Source organism: Protopterus annectens, chromosome 8.part0, assembly GCF_019279795.1.
Source record: "Protopterus annectens isolate FY-2018-M chromosome 8.part0, PAN1.0, whole genome shotgun sequence".
Taxonomy (NCBI): domain Eukaryota; kingdom Metazoa; phylum Chordata; order Ceratodontiformes; family Protopteridae; genus Protopterus; species Protopterus annectens.
Genome location: NC_056741.1, coordinates 1,139,212,344 through 1,139,225,457, shown reverse-complemented (window position 1 = coordinate 1,139,225,457; position 13,114 = coordinate 1,139,212,344). Strand labels below are relative to the sequence as shown.

Here is a 13,114-nt window from a genome sequence, read left to right as displayed (position 1 = left end):
TTTGGGCCTTTGTCTCTCCATTATTCTGTGCTTTGTCCAGAATTTTTATGCTAAGAGGATGAGAGGTATGAAGCCAAACTATGAAATAAAACATCCATTCTGGGCAACAGTAGTTTGGGATAACACTAACAGGGGAGGATCGTGTTTTTATGACAATAGTAACAACATTAATATCTGCATGAAAGAAATGCCTGGCAATCTAATTATGTACCCTATCACGAAAACTATGTGTATGGACATTAAAATACTGGCTTACATTTTGAGATCAAAGGTTACAAGTAGTTTTTCCAAATTAAATGTTATATATTTAGTCTTATTTCATGGGGGTCCCTATCAGTCCATCGAAAAATCAGTTCATCGAATGGCATTTTCAGTGCAATTACATTGAACATGCCATTCATCGAACTGTTCATACTGAGATTGTGGTACAGTGAGGATCCTGAAATTTGCCCTTTCTCCACTGTAGTGCCATCTCGTAGTTCGTATATATAATTAGTGTGGAGAGTGGGGGGCACAGCCCCCCCCACATGAGGGGAATTTAAAGAAAGGCATTTTTGATGAAATGCCACTCGTTGAAGTGACAGTTTGATGAAGTGATATAGACCCATTTCGTGGCTATAGATCAAACCAAGGACTATTGTACTTTAATGTTGGGATCCCCAGTGATGGTCATCTTATTACTCAGATGATAGTTTTGTATTGTGAATAACCTGGCCCACATAATTCAAAGCTCTTAATAATTTAAAAAAATAAATACATAACCTCAATTATTTTTCCATTTAAAAAAAAACCTTCAATAACAGATGGCTGGTTGGTAAATCAAAAACCAAAGCAAAAATATAACTGATGGTCCTTGGACTTAAACTCTTGGCTAAAATATTTTATCAGTGTGTAGCCCACTCTTTAGCCGATTACAACTGACTTTAAAAACTCTTATTCAGTTATCTTAACTTTTTTTTAGAAATCTTGAATTTGTTTGAAACCAGTTTATTAAAGCGTTTTCATCAGCACAATACTAAGACTTCAACAGAAAAATGAATAACTAATATGAAAACATTTTAAAGCATTTACAGGAGTTCAAATTCTACAAATCAAACTGACCAGTCAGAAGCCACTCATGTTTATATGTGTGTTCACAAATCCTTTGTAGTTCTATGAATGTTATTAAAGATCAAGTGTGAAGTTATTTTTTTTAACATTTTTATTTTGTTATGAATATGCCTTCTTCTTGTAAACTGGGCTTTCTTATTCAAAAACGTGTATTTTTTTCCTTTAATTACTTCAGTGGACCTATATTTGTTAAGTTTAATAAACTGCTGTTTCTGTTTATTGTATGCTAAGCAACTATCCAATTACTTCCTGATTCCAAGCCATTCAGCTCCACCTTCTGATGATGCTGTAGAACAGTGGTGCACAACCTTTTTGTGAGGAGGGCCACTACACGAATTCTTAATGCATCTGCGGGCCACCTCAAAACATAGTAAGTCATTACGAATTAACAATAGGTACCGGTGACTGACATTTTTATTTAAGACAGCAGTCATGAAATTGCCTGTTTTCTACATCAACTTTGCATTTAACTTTATTCTGGCTTGCAGCCATGACTTATTACAAACTCTTGAAGAAAGTTACTACTGTTTACAGACTACAAGTTATATACAAAAAAGAATAGTTACTTCTGCAGCTAAAATTAGAGGTGTGCACAACTGCAGTCAATTAGGTAAGTAAGCCCGTGCTGGAAAGTTTGTGTGACTGGAGTAAGGCATATCATTTTTTCACTTTTTTAAAAAAATTTTGGTTACTTTCTCGGAGCCAGATGGTGTTGCGTCGAGGGCCGGATTTGGACCTGGGGCCAGACGTTGTGCACCACTGCAGTAGAGGGAAGAAACAGTTTGTAGTGGGTTGGCCTGTTTTTGTAGTCTGCAAATTTTATTACAAAGCAACCAGAATGCAGCACAAACAGTTACTCAGATAATAAATCAATAAATAGGCACAGCTATATTCAAATGAATGGTACCAAAAGTAAGATGGAATAGGATAAGATTCGTCGTAAAGTGCATACTGCTTGGAATACAGTGTAATAAGACAGATGTAAAACTAGTAAATGATTGTCTGCCAATGGATTGATTGATCACTTTTAAGGAGAAAACTACAGATGTGTGTATTACCTCAATGACATACCTACTGTACAGGGACTTTATATATTATACTGCAACGAATTAGTGCAGGAAAGAAAACATCTGGAATAATTTAAGCACCTGTGAAGATGAAAATGAAGTAATGTAATAATTTCAGAGTAGTCAACTGTTTACTACAGGATGATAGAAAGCTGCTTACTACACCATGATATCAGTGTTATTACACTGTATGCCAGTGATGGCGAACCTATGACACGTGTCAAAGGTGACATGCCACAACATTTCAGGTGACACACCCGAGTTACTAAGGAAAATGAATGAACAAAAATACAAGAAATATGTGACCCTGCACTTATCTATTAACACTCAGCAACAAAAAAGTCATTAATTGATGTTAGTAAATGCAGTGTATTCCATTTTTTTTTTCAGTTCAATTCAAAATTGCTATTAAAAGTAGGGTAAGTTGTTGGTGCACTATTTTAAGCCCAATTACTGGTGCGCATATAGTTTTATCTATCATAAGTCACTGATTTTTCTTTTACTTTTATAATACACAGCAGCACATATGACTGGACTGTATTTTTTAAAAAAAATGAATATGTAAAGAATTGGTTCTCTTTTGCTTGAGGGCTGTGGGGGGGTGACTCGCCAGCAAAGTCAAGATAGGCAGTTTCCAAATTTTTGACACGCCAAGCCCAAAAGATTCACCATCACTGCTGTATGCCAAAGTACAAGAGGAATTTATTTCCAATGCATGGGGTGCTACGATTATATTCTGAAATGATAAAAAAGATAAACTTGCTAAGTGCCTCCCTAAATTGTAACAGCACTTAGGTGCCATTAAGAGAGTCTATATTATGTTGTTGAAAGATGCGTTCATCAAATACGTCTTCAGTGACACATAAACAGCGACACAGTAATCACTGAATGGCCACTTCAGCGAATTATTTTCCCAGGGGAAAAAAATGCTTGGCCAAAGAAACACAAAACAAACATTCAAACCCTACAAAGTGGGGGCTTCACCCCCACACTCCCCTAACTAAATATACCAACTCCGAGATTGCACTACAGTGGGGAAAAGGGCAAATCCACAATGGCGGCCAAGTGATTTTTTCCCCTGGAAAAATTCGCTGAAGTGGCCATTCCATGATTACTTTGTTCTCTGTTTATGTGTCAGTGAAGACATGTTCGATGAACACGTCTTTCAACAATCTAATACAGATCCGATTAAGAAGCTTTTGTTATGCACCCCTAAACACTGTTTAAGTTTGGGTATTGCACTAGGGAAACACTTAACAGGCAATTTCAAATGTTTCTCAGGTGTCAAAACATACTTTAAAAAGTGCCTTGGAGGGGGGTGATACTATTGCTAGAAATGCATTGTCATCAGTAGTGATCAAGAAGTATGCTTGGTTGCAAAGCCAGAATTTGTTGATGAGTTAAAAAATTAGATTTTGAATGCTCCACTTGAGTCTGAGTGTGTGTTTGATACAGCAGCTAATCAAACTGGACAACAGAGGTAAACTCATGCAAAGGGTGTCAAAAATGTTTCATATTCCCAAGTTTCCCTTCTTTAAGCAGGAAAATTTTTGGCAACCTTCCAAAAAGAAGCCCCAGCCAAACAAAAGGCAAGGCAATAAAAGGAAATGGCAGGACAAAAACCCCATCAAACCTAACAAGAGGGGCTCCTTTCTAAAAAGTATAATCCCCCTTCCAACTTATAACTATGCTGAAATGTGGCACCTGTCTTTCTCAAGCCCGCTTCCAGGTGTCATGTCTATAAACTTAGCTCTCAATAAGTCGGCCTGGCCATCAGTAGTATCTGACAAATATGTGGTCAACATTGCTGGCATGGGTTACAGATGGCAGTGGAAAGAACATTCCCCTCATCCACTGGAGCAAACTTTATTTCCTCCTATTCTCCAGCAAATGCTGAACAAGGGTCATAGAACATGCCTCTCCTTTGGAAAGAATGAGATGTTTCTAGTCCAGAATTTTCCTGGTCCCCAAAAAAGAGCTGTCATGGATGCTGGTGTTGGATCTCTTCTTTCTGAATACAATTGTCAAGGTCCAGAAGTTCAAGATTCTCACTCTGCAGAGAGTGCCCCCCCTGTTGCCAGACCATTATTTCATGGTGACCATGAACTTGAAGGATGCAAATCATCTTATCCCCATTGCTTATCACTTCAGGAGATTTCAGAAATTTGTTGTGTTTGGTTCACACTATGGGTTTTCTGTATTTCCCTTTGGGCTTTTGACTGCCCCTCAAGGATTTACCAAATCTCTTATCTCAGTAGTGGTTCACTTTTGGACTCTAGGCATCCACACTTTTCCCATCTTGGATGACATGCTGATCTGAGCAACATCTGCGTCCAGGTGCTTGGATTCACTAGGAAAAGTCTCGGCCTTACTCACCCAGCTAGGGTTCAAGTTTTGTGTGACACTCTTGCAAAGATTAGTCTTTCTGGGATGCTTAATTGACTCCCAGAAAAGAAAGGCTTTCTTCCAGAAGATAAGATCTTGTCTTACCTAACAGTGTTTCTGGAATTCTCCAAAAGGAATTTTGCCTTGGCAAGAGGATTCCTAAAAATTCCTGGACTGATGGCATCCATGATTCTCATGATACTACTGGCCCATCTTTACATAAGAGAAATTCAATACTGTGCCAGAAATTGCTGCAGCCAGCACCTTCATCTCACAGAATCCCAATTGGTTGTGCTACCCTTCATCAGACAAGAGTTACAGTGGTGGAGAGATCAGATGAGTATCACTCCAGGAATTCCTTTCTCCCCTTTGATGGTAGTGCAATCAGTTCATACAAATTTGTTTGACTTTGTTTGTGCAGTTGTGTTCATGAGGATGATAGTGCAAGCCATTTGAAGGCCCAAAGACACATTGAAGCACATCAGTATCAAGGAGATGTCTGCAGTGACTCATAGCTTGAAAGTCCCTCATCACGTGTGGACTCTGGTGCCTCTTCAATGGTTACAAATAATACCACAGTGATGGGGACACCTCAACAAACAAGGGTGTACAAGGTCATACCTTTCATGCTAGTTGTCAGTAATGTCCCAAGAGCTTGCTTTACAGCACTCTGTTACTCTTCAGGTGTTATACACCCCATCAGAGGAGAATATTGTGGCAGACAGACTAAGCAGATCCTGGGCGGACCTAAACAAGTGCAAGCTTAAGGCAGTAGTGTTCCAGGATCTAGTCTAGATGTGGGGAATACCTCAAATAAATCTGTTCACCTCCCTTCAAAACAGACAGTTGGAGAAATTCTGTTCCAGACATCCTTGCACCCATGGAGGGCAGATAAATTTTTGCTCCCTTGGATGGAAATGTCCCTCTATTATTTGTTTCCACTATTTCCACTAATTCACAAGGTACTTCTGAAGGTTCAGAAAGAAAGAAAGAAAGATATACCAAAGAGCATTGTGATGACCCCCCCTATTGGCCCAGGCAATTTTGTTTTTTTTTTCATTTTAATGGTGTTGGCCAAGGGTAATTATCACAGACATTTTCACACTCTGGATCTGCTCACACAGTCTCATGTGTGACTGGTGCATCCCATTTCAAAGAAGCTTCAACTTATGGCCTGGATTATTCAGTCTTGACTGTTTAGGAACATGTTTCATGAAGATGTGCAGCAGGTGTTAAAATAGGCCAGAAAACCTTCTACTAGAACATTTTATGTGTATAAATGGATCAGGTTTTCAAAGTGGTGCCTAAGTAGAAATAGAGGGTAAACTGAAGTTAAAATTCTCTGGTCTTGAAACATTTACATGAGATACTTCATGATGGCTTATCATATGTGTCCATTAATGTGTATTTTGTGGCCATCTCTGCACATGGATCCCCCTCACTCTTCTTGTTTGGTAAAACACTTCAAGAAAGGAGTTTTGCAGATCAGATTCCCTCACAAGCAAATTCCTGCTTCATGGGATCTCAGCTGATCTTCTTGAAAAATTCACGTTGCCACCTTTTGAACCAGAGATGCAAGCTGATCTCAAGTTTTTAATGTGAAAAACTATTTTGCTTATTGCTCTGTCATCTGCAAGAAATGTTCTGAACTGCAAGCTCATATTGTGGGACAACCTTATCTGATTTTCCACAGGCATAGGGTTGTGTTTTGCACTAATCCTTCTTTCATGCCAAAAGTGGTCTCAGAATTCACCTTAATCTGTCTATTTATCTCTCTGTTTCTTCCCAGAACCTAAAAATAAAGAACAGAGGATACTTCATACCTTGGATGTGCACAGGCAGCTCAGGTACTACATTGACAGAATGGAATCCTTTAGGAACACTGAAAAGCTATTTATTTTCTTCTCATGGGCAAAGGAAGGTTAACCTGTTTCTAAGCAAATCATTTCATGTTGGTTGCCCTCTGGTATTGTTTTTTGTTATACTTGCCATGGCAAGGTGAATCCAAGCAAAGTAAAGGCACATTACACCAGGCCCTTTTCCTCTTCAGTGACATACTGGAAAAGAGTGGACTCAGACTATTCTAGAAGCAGTGATTTGGCCCTCTGTCCAAACCTTTAAGAAGTACTATAAGCCAAATGCTTTTTCTAAATCCTGAGCAGGCTTAATGAGGACTATTCTCCAGGGGACTCCTGGACCTTTATCCTTCCTTTTCCCAGATTAGGAAAGCTTTGGGAATCTACCCATATGCCAGTAAAGCAGGTTTGTTGAACATAGTACAGTTGCTTCTTAAGTCCTACTTAACTGTAACAGTAGATGTTCATAGGACGCATTACCTTATTGGCAGTAACCTCCCAGCATTTCCCTTTTGTTGGATGCATAGAGTTTGTTGTTGGACTTGCTGCTGTGTTTTGTTCATTAGCCTCATTGTTTTGTGTGTGTGCATATGTGTGTTTGTGTGTGTGTGTGTGTGTGTGTGTGTGTGTGTGTGTTTTGTGGCTTGGAACAGTAGGTATTCACTAAGGTTGCATTTTCATTTGCTCCTCCTGTTGGACCCTAGAAAACTGAATGGGTCCTGTCTGTGGGTTTGAAAGACAGTCCTGGTCCTGTGTGGTGACTTGTCCTTCACACCCACAACAGGCAAGTGGGAGGAGCTCTGAGCTTTGATAGACTGCCAGAGGTAGTGTAGCAAAGCACCACTACCCATATGCCAGTAAGGCAGTGTGTTCTACGAACATGTACTGTTACAGGTAAGTAGGACTTATGGAACTGTAGTTTACTTTATAATGATATATGCTGCAGACTATGGAAAACATGCTAACCCACTACAAACTGTTTTATACATGTAATACATCATCAGAAGGCTGTGCATGGAATCAGGAAATAACGGGACAGTTGTTCAGCATATAGTAAACAGAGACACCAGTTTATTAAACTTAATAAGTAAAGATTCACTGACATAACTAAAGTACAAACTACACATTTTAGAATAAGAAAGCTCACTTAACAAGACAAGGGCATGATTACAACAAAAAGAAATGGTAAAAAACAAACAAACAAAACTTGGCACTTGATCTTTAATGCTGCAGGATCCAAATTGTGTTTAGCATTTTATGTACACTGTCTATCTAGATCCTTAAGAAAAAAGACTCATGAAAGCACAAAGCACTTATGGTATAATAAAGAGAAACAGAAAAAAATGCTCTTCCGTAGTATAATGTGACATGCCCTAATTTTAAAGGTTTGTTTATATATTAGAAGTTGTTTTAGATTTTTAGGGGAGGCAATCTGCAGCATAAACTATTTTGTTTTAGATTTTAGGGGAGGCAATCTACAGCATAAACTAGTAACATAAATATGTATGCTTTGTAAGGCTAAATGCTTTTGCACATCCAGGACTAAATGAACAGGTCAGTTTAAGGCTGGTTAAAAAGAAAAGGACCTTACAGCAGTAAACACTAACCAATAAAACATTTTTATTTAATATTTTTTGCTTGCTGTACAGCCACATCAAATGACTTCTGACTAGTCAGTTGATTTGTAAAATGTTAACTGGCTGTTAAACAGTTTAAATTGTTTTAGCATTGCATTGTTTGATGTTGTCTCAGTATTTTGGAGATTAATGTTCTCACATACATTTTAACAAAAAAGTTTAGCTTACTTGCTATCTGTTGGATTTAGTTTTCTGTTTATTTTACTATTTAAAACAATATTTGAGTTTAAGCAAACAGATTGAAAATGTAAACTGGTTTCAGTCAAATTCGAGACTTCCAAAAGTGTTTGAAATATAACAAATTTCACAGTCAGCTGTAATAGGCCAGAGACTGGGTTTAGCTTAATAAAAACAGAAGAACATGAGGAATACATTTCTTAATAATTAAATTTGTATACCATGTTTACATACATTGAGGAATCACCTCCTAGGCTGGTCTACTGCCGTGTCACTTACTGGGATAGATGGCAGCCACTGGGTACTAATTTTCTACCTCCTTAAATGACCTTCTACTAACAGGAGTCTTTTTTCTGAACCAGAATGTTAAGTCTCACAGATAGAAACCTAACAACGATGTTGGTGGGTTGGCCCTGAAGCACAGCAATTGCATTTTATTTCTTTCTTCATTTGTTTAAGTGTATTACCAGTAACAGTACAGTGAACTAACATAGCTCATTCTTGGGTGCATTTCATATGGTCAGTAATTAAGCAACACAATTAATATCCACATTACAAATCAATTAAGATGTATAAAAACCTATATGGGTAAGAACAGCAAAGATCAGTACATTTACAAATAACTGAGCACATAAAAATGTGAATTCAGAAAACCAATGAAATTCAGTGGTGAAACACAAACAAGAGCTTATTGTAATGGCCATCATATTACTAAAATGAAAAACAAAGATGAATGGGAGTGTGATGAAAGACTGGGAACAGAAAATAGCAAAATGGGGGAAATCAAGTTGGTAGGATAGGAGAAAATTATCTAGCCAAGAAATACAATAGGAAAAATGTTAGTGGGAGCAAATGAAGCAGAGGGAGTAATTAAGGATGCATGGAAGAGATACAGAGGGCTAAAGAAGATGCAAGAAACAAGAAGCTCAAAAGAGCAAATAAGGGAATGACATACAAGTAAATACATGTGAAGCAAATGTTCTGGAGCTACTGGAAGAACAGGACAGGAAAGTACAGACAGTGAGGGACAGAAAGAGAAGAAGTGGCCATTAACGTGATACAGGAAGGATAATGGGAAATGAAAGATGGATAAGCAGAAGACAAGAGAGAGAAAAAGGCAGGATTACAAGTTGGCTGACAGAAGGGACACATACAACCTCATCTGAAGACAGTGTATTGATAGAAAAATAAGTTACAGGAAGAGGTGGCTGCATAAAAGCAGATAAGATTATTATTTACATTAATCTGACAATATGAAGTATCTAACAACAGTGTAGAAAGGGAAACTTACACAGCTGAAGTGAGCATGGATCAGGATAAGAAATGGAGTGCAGAGTTGCAGGAAAAAAAGAGAGAAAGAACTAATTCCAGTACTTGGCACTTAGAAGATACAGTATATCATCATTATCCGACTGTAAAAAATTTTTACTTACCTGTGTTAGCCAGACATTAGTGGTCATTATCTGTTCTCGTTCATGCTGAAAAGAAAATGGGAATTATTGAGTGCTGTCATTAAAGCGGCTACAGTATAAGTAAACACTTAAACATCTTCTAGTATGCAATGAGAAGACTACAATACCACTGATTATGTTCTGGAATCCTCTCCACTGCGCAACCTGAGTTCTAAATTATTGTCAGCTATCATTAGGCAGTCTAGTCCTAGAGGCATACATGAATTGTAACATGACTTCAGATGAACACTCGCCAAAGATTTAACTTAACGCAGGTTTAAAAAATAATTATAGTCTTAATATTAATAAACTAAAACTATAGTGCTTGTTTGTTGCTCAGCTATAAAGTATCATCAGTGTGGCATATAGCCAGCTCAGACAAATTCATTTAGATCTCAATGACAGATAACACAGTTCTCCTTTCAGTGTGTTGAAAGGGGAAGTGACAAAATATCTAGTTGAATTTCTCTTTGTGTTTGCTACAGTGAACACCAATAGTATCTAGTGGTGATTTAAGAAAGTGCTGTAAAATTAAGAGCTGCCCTCTCATCACTGTTTACATTAAACACATTTCCCATCTGCATACATGTACATATACATGGCACTAGTCAGTAGAACTTAGAAAAAAGCAAAAATGTATACTGTATACTAGATTATTAAAACACAAGCTGCAGACTTACCACTCAGCTCTTCCTAACTCCATACTTAACATTATGCAGACCTGCATCATGATCTTTTTCCCTGCAAGAGACTGTTCTTTTTTCTTCTTGAAAGCTAATCCTGCATTTTTCAATTATATCCTAGTGAACTCTGAACAAATGACTATAATTGTATTTATTAACACTTTTGTATCAAATTTTAATGTAGCTTCCAGACATTTCTGTCTCAAGAACTGTGCAACTAAAGTAGGACTACTCTCTGCCATTTCACACAGTGACTGCAAAATCACTTTCAGCATGGAAGTATGCAGTGACACTTCAGACGTCATGCTGTACATCCTAAGATTATTATTGTGTCCCTTAATATTAACTGCCAAAGTGATTAGTCTGCAGTTCACTTGCCTGAGCATCTCCTTATTAATAGTTCAACATTTGTTATTCTTTAGTATGCAGACCACTCATCCTATAAACAGTTGCACTGCTCTTGCACATGTTTGTCTGTAAAACTGATTCTGTACAGGAAATGCCATCTTCTGCATAGTGACTGCACAATCACTTGCAGTATCTGGATACAGATAGCTACACATACCGTCAGTAAAGGCAGGCTGAAGAAGTGAGAGACATGATTTGCACCTCTCAGATGGTTTACTCTAACTCAGCTTTGGATAACCATGTGCCACATACCCTTTGCTGGTAGCTCACTCTTGAATCTATCTACTACACACATGTCTGATACACCCTCTTACTTAAATAGTAAATAATTCTGTACCATTTAGGCTTAAATACATTGATTTTATATTCACTTTAACACCACAGCTAACTACCATGTCATATAATACAATATCAACATATATGGCAATTCAAACATTTCTATATTGAATTTTGAAAAAGGATACTTAGAAGATGTACAGTTACTTTACATTATATGCAGTCATTATAAAAACTTAACTTTTTATCACTCCACCATAGCTCAACACTTCCTAGATACAATCCTCTAAAGCAACATATTGCTTTGGAATAGCACTTTGAATAGCATCTCTCATTCTGGACTGCATCTTCACTAAGCTGAAATTCCATAGCAACAAAAGGATTACTTTCACTCTGGGAGGATGGTAATATTATATATTGTTGTGAACCAACATCACTTTGAGGTAGAATTTGAATAATAGACACTTGCGGTTGATAGACTTTCTCACTTCCATGCTGAGATGAACAAATGATTGACATTTTTTCTATAAATTTGTGTATCACAACCTTGTAGAAAACAAGATCTAGGCTGCAGTGTTTGAAATAAAACTGCATCTGACATATGTCAATTTCAGCATTAACCTGCAAAATCTGTAGCTGGATCATAGTCAAATGGGGCTCTAGGCAAGGTAATGGACTGTAGCACCTGTCAACCAAACCAGATGAATCATGTCCAACCAAACTGATGTTCTGCATTGTACTACTTCTGAAATGTTTATCAGAACCAAACCACAAAGGTGATCACAAATTGTTATTGCATATTGACTCATGCCCCTCCTGACAATTATGCTCAGAGAGAATACATTGCTTTTTCACAAGACTTTAAGTATCTGCAAGACTGAGAAATGTAAGTATATCCAAAGTAAACTGTCAGCTTCAGCCTCACTTTGTGAGCATATGCACACACACCAACCAATGCACATGCAGAAGTTCTGAACACTACATCTACAAAAACTTTAGGTATATCCAAAGAATTCTGAACCACAGCTCATACACGTATCATATTACATAGATATCTCACTGACTACAGAAAAGCAAACATACAGTCACTATCTCTTGGCAGTGGACAGAGTACATAGGAAGAAAATACCTGGATTAACAATGAATCAGGTCAGTCTCAAAAGTTTTTAAGGCAGACACGGTGACCTGGAAGCCCCCAAAACACCTTAGTAATCAGTGACTTAAATGTAAGGGAAGGAGGTGCATACTTCACTGGACTTAATAAGAAGTTTGTCAGTATGATCTGCCTGCCTAGTACTAAAATTATAGACATCTTAACAAGGGTATAACATATTGTCTAAATATGACATGGTCATTGTTGGTCTGAACAATATAAGTAGGTCCTCCCTCCTTGTTATGCAGCAAATGTCTAGTAGCAATGAACATAGAAAAACACATCTGCTTATTAAAGTATTTACATCAGCTCATATGGTACTTGTATGTAATGACATAATTTTGGCCTTAAATCAGTTGATAAGGACATGGTGTCATACACAGGGGATTCAGTTACTGAAAGCCTGGAGTGAGATGTGGCAGCAGACAGGCTGATCTCATCTGACATGCTTCTTCTCTCTCCTTGGGTAGTATAAGTAATAAACAGGAAAGTTTCTCATCATTTTTAAAAGTGTAAAACAAAAAGGAAAGAAAAGAAAAAAAATTGAAAATCAGAAGTGAGGGTGACTACTGAATTTCAGAACTCTCGACAATAAATAAGCACAATGACAACATATATGTATGTTGCAAGAGCACAAATTGAAATATTTGTGGAAGACTTAAGTGTGTCACGTTTAGAGGTAGGTGAGGCTCAACAATCAACAGTTATGATAGGACGAGATGCCATAAACCAGTGAAGTATTATCATTCTGCAGGAGAGTCTTCAGGAACAGATGGTATTCCTGTGAAAGCTAGGAAGTTAGGAGGGAAGAAAGTGATAAAGCTCTGGAAGGTTTTGTTTAACAGTGTTTTAAAAGGAGGGGAAGCAACAACATCTTGAAAGAAAGCTGTGGTGCCTGTAATACCTAAAGA

At 37.6% G+C, this 13,114-nt stretch overlaps 1 protein-coding gene across 3 annotated transcripts in view; it reads right to left on the bottom strand.

Moving 5' to 3' along the window:
• CHRNB2 (cholinergic receptor nicotinic beta 2 subunit) overlaps positions 1–13,114 on the bottom strand; it is a 975,665-nt gene that overhangs the window by 74,917 nt on the left and 887,634 nt on the right. For all 3 annotated transcript variants that reach the window (XM_044080649.1, XM_044080651.1, XM_044080650.1), the window contains exon 4: positions 9,666–9,710. In XM_044080649.1, the coding sequence (XP_043936584.1) occupies positions 9,666–9,710 (45 nt within the window). The remainder of the gene's footprint in view (positions 1–9,665; positions 9,711–13,114) is intronic.